Raw genomic sequence first — 1,881 nt, 5'->3', positions numbered from 1 at the left:
AAGTAGTAGTAGTTCTGCTGATGGTACCACAGGTTGAGGTACTGGAGCTTGGGCAGTCTCTGGCAAATTGTGTTCATGAACGGGTCGCTCCACCCTTGGGCCTCCAATGAACACTGATCCTGCTCAGCACAGCACACAGCACACAGCACACAGCACACAACACGCAACACGCGCGCGCGCGCGCACACACACACACGCAACACACACACACACACACAATGATGCATCAGACATGGGTGAAAGCAGGACTCCAGTAGTCACTGCGACGAACCTCGGCCAAGTCGGTGCAGGACAGGTTGAGGTGGGTGATCGAGGCGGGCAAGAAGGCCAGCAAGTCCCATCGATTGCCCACCGCGCACGCTGTCAAGTGGAGCCCTTGTAGGCCCGATGGCAAACTCCTGATTTTTGTTAAAATTGTAATATTTAATAATAAATAATCCATTATCATATTTTATCAATTTAAAATAGAATACAGTTTTTAAATGCGTACCAGAGGCCGGGGGGTGGGCGGCGGTCGGTGTGACTTCTCGGGGAGCGGAAGGTGGGGAGCTTGGCGTAGTCGGCGATGAGCAGGCGTAGGTGCGGAAGGCACGCGCCGAAATTTGCGGTGTGCGGCTGCAGCTCGCACGACGAGATGTCCAACATATCCAGCAGCGGCGGAAACTCTAATATCGTCGAATGCATGTTAGCCAGTGCGGGTGGCTATGGCGATGACGGTGTGTGTGTGTGTTGTGTTGTGTGTTGTGTGTTGTGTGTTGTGTGTTGTGTGTTGTGTGTTGTGTGTTGTGTGTGTGGTGTGGTGTGGTGTGTGTGACACAGGTACCGTAGAGGAGGCCCAGGGCCAGAGTGTAGCCCTGGAGACGCAGTCGCTTGAGCGAGGCCGGCCACGGGATGTGGTACAGCCTCTTGCTCTCCAAGTCATCAGCGCGCGCTTCTGCATCAGCCCATCATGTTCCACCACGTACACGTAGAGCAAAGATGAGTTTTTGCTTCACGTTGCCTCTACGATCAACCATGAGAGGTGGTACTCAATTGGTCAACAAAGTTGCCCTTCTTGCAGTGCGAGATGTCCAGCATCTCCAGCGACGACGGCAGCATCTGGGCAAGCAACCCACCACAATCGGGCGTCAGACTCGCACATCTACGCACGCACACCACCGCACACGCACCACCGCACACGCACACGTACATCACCGCACACACTCATATTGCACGCGCATTGGGGGCTATTCGTACGGAGAACGAACTGGCGCACACGGGGCCGATGGAGGAAAGAGTGAGTTCGCGCAGCTGGCTCAAGCGGGACAAGTGGCGAAAGCCCTTGGACGTGATGTGCGTGTGGCTCACATCCAGCGTGACCAGGCCCTCCGGCAGGTGCGCCAATCCTGCGTGGGCCGTATGCCGCATTGTGCGGTGTGTGTGTGTGTGTGTGAGGCGACTGTTAGCGGAATGGCAGTAATGCAAAGGCGTGCCTTGGTCAGTGATGGAGGTGCAGCTGAGGCTCAGTCTCTGCACTGTTGATGGCACACATGCGATCAACTGCACACAATGATTGAGTGTACGTGTGTCGTGTGTCGTGTGGTGTCGTGTGGTGTCGTGTGGTGTCGTGTGGTGTCGTGTGGTGTCGTGTGTCGTGTGTCGTGTGTCGTGTGAGCTGTGTGAACATGGGATTGTGTAGGAGAGGTGTGGCCGTGGTACAGAGGAGGGAAAGCAGTCCCAGGCGCTGAGGTCGAGCGATATCAGCCTCGGCAGAGTGCTCGAGAACGCCAACACGCGCTTCATTGTGCGGCGGCTTGTAGACAACCCTAAAGCACAGAAATTAATGGAAAATAAATGATAAAAATCATTAATATAAATTAGAAATAAATAAATAATGATAAA

The 1,881-nt window shown here is 54.3% G+C and overlaps 1 protein-coding gene across 1 annotated transcript in view; it reads right to left on the bottom strand.

Moving 5' to 3' along the window:
• Nucleotides 1-42: 42 nt before the first annotated feature.
• The window catches only part of ACA1_257170 (uncharacterized protein), a gene marked incomplete at both ends in the record, with an annotated part of 1,965 nt that continues 126 nt past the window's right edge, over nucleotides 43-1,881 (bottom strand). Inside the window, 6 exons of the mRNA XM_004333512.1 lie at nucleotides 43-119; nucleotides 272-398; nucleotides 491-665; nucleotides 824-934; nucleotides 1,029-1,098; nucleotides 1,258-1,385. Of these exons, the coding sequence (XP_004333560.1) occupies nucleotides 43-119; nucleotides 272-398; nucleotides 491-665; nucleotides 824-934; nucleotides 1,029-1,098; nucleotides 1,258-1,385 (688 nt within the window). The remainder of the gene's footprint in view (nucleotides 120-271; nucleotides 399-490; nucleotides 666-823; nucleotides 935-1,028; nucleotides 1,099-1,257; nucleotides 1,386-1,881) is intronic.

The sequence above is a fragment of the Acanthamoeba castellanii genome, assembly GCF_000313135.1.
Source record: "Acanthamoeba castellanii str. Neff unplaced genomic scaffold scf7180000084769, whole genome shotgun sequence".
Classification (NCBI taxonomy): Eukaryota; Discosea; order Longamoebia; family Acanthamoebidae; genus Acanthamoeba; species Acanthamoeba castellanii.
The sequence above is the reverse complement of the archived record's forward strand: the minus strand, read 5'-3'. Positions and strand labels throughout refer to the sequence as shown.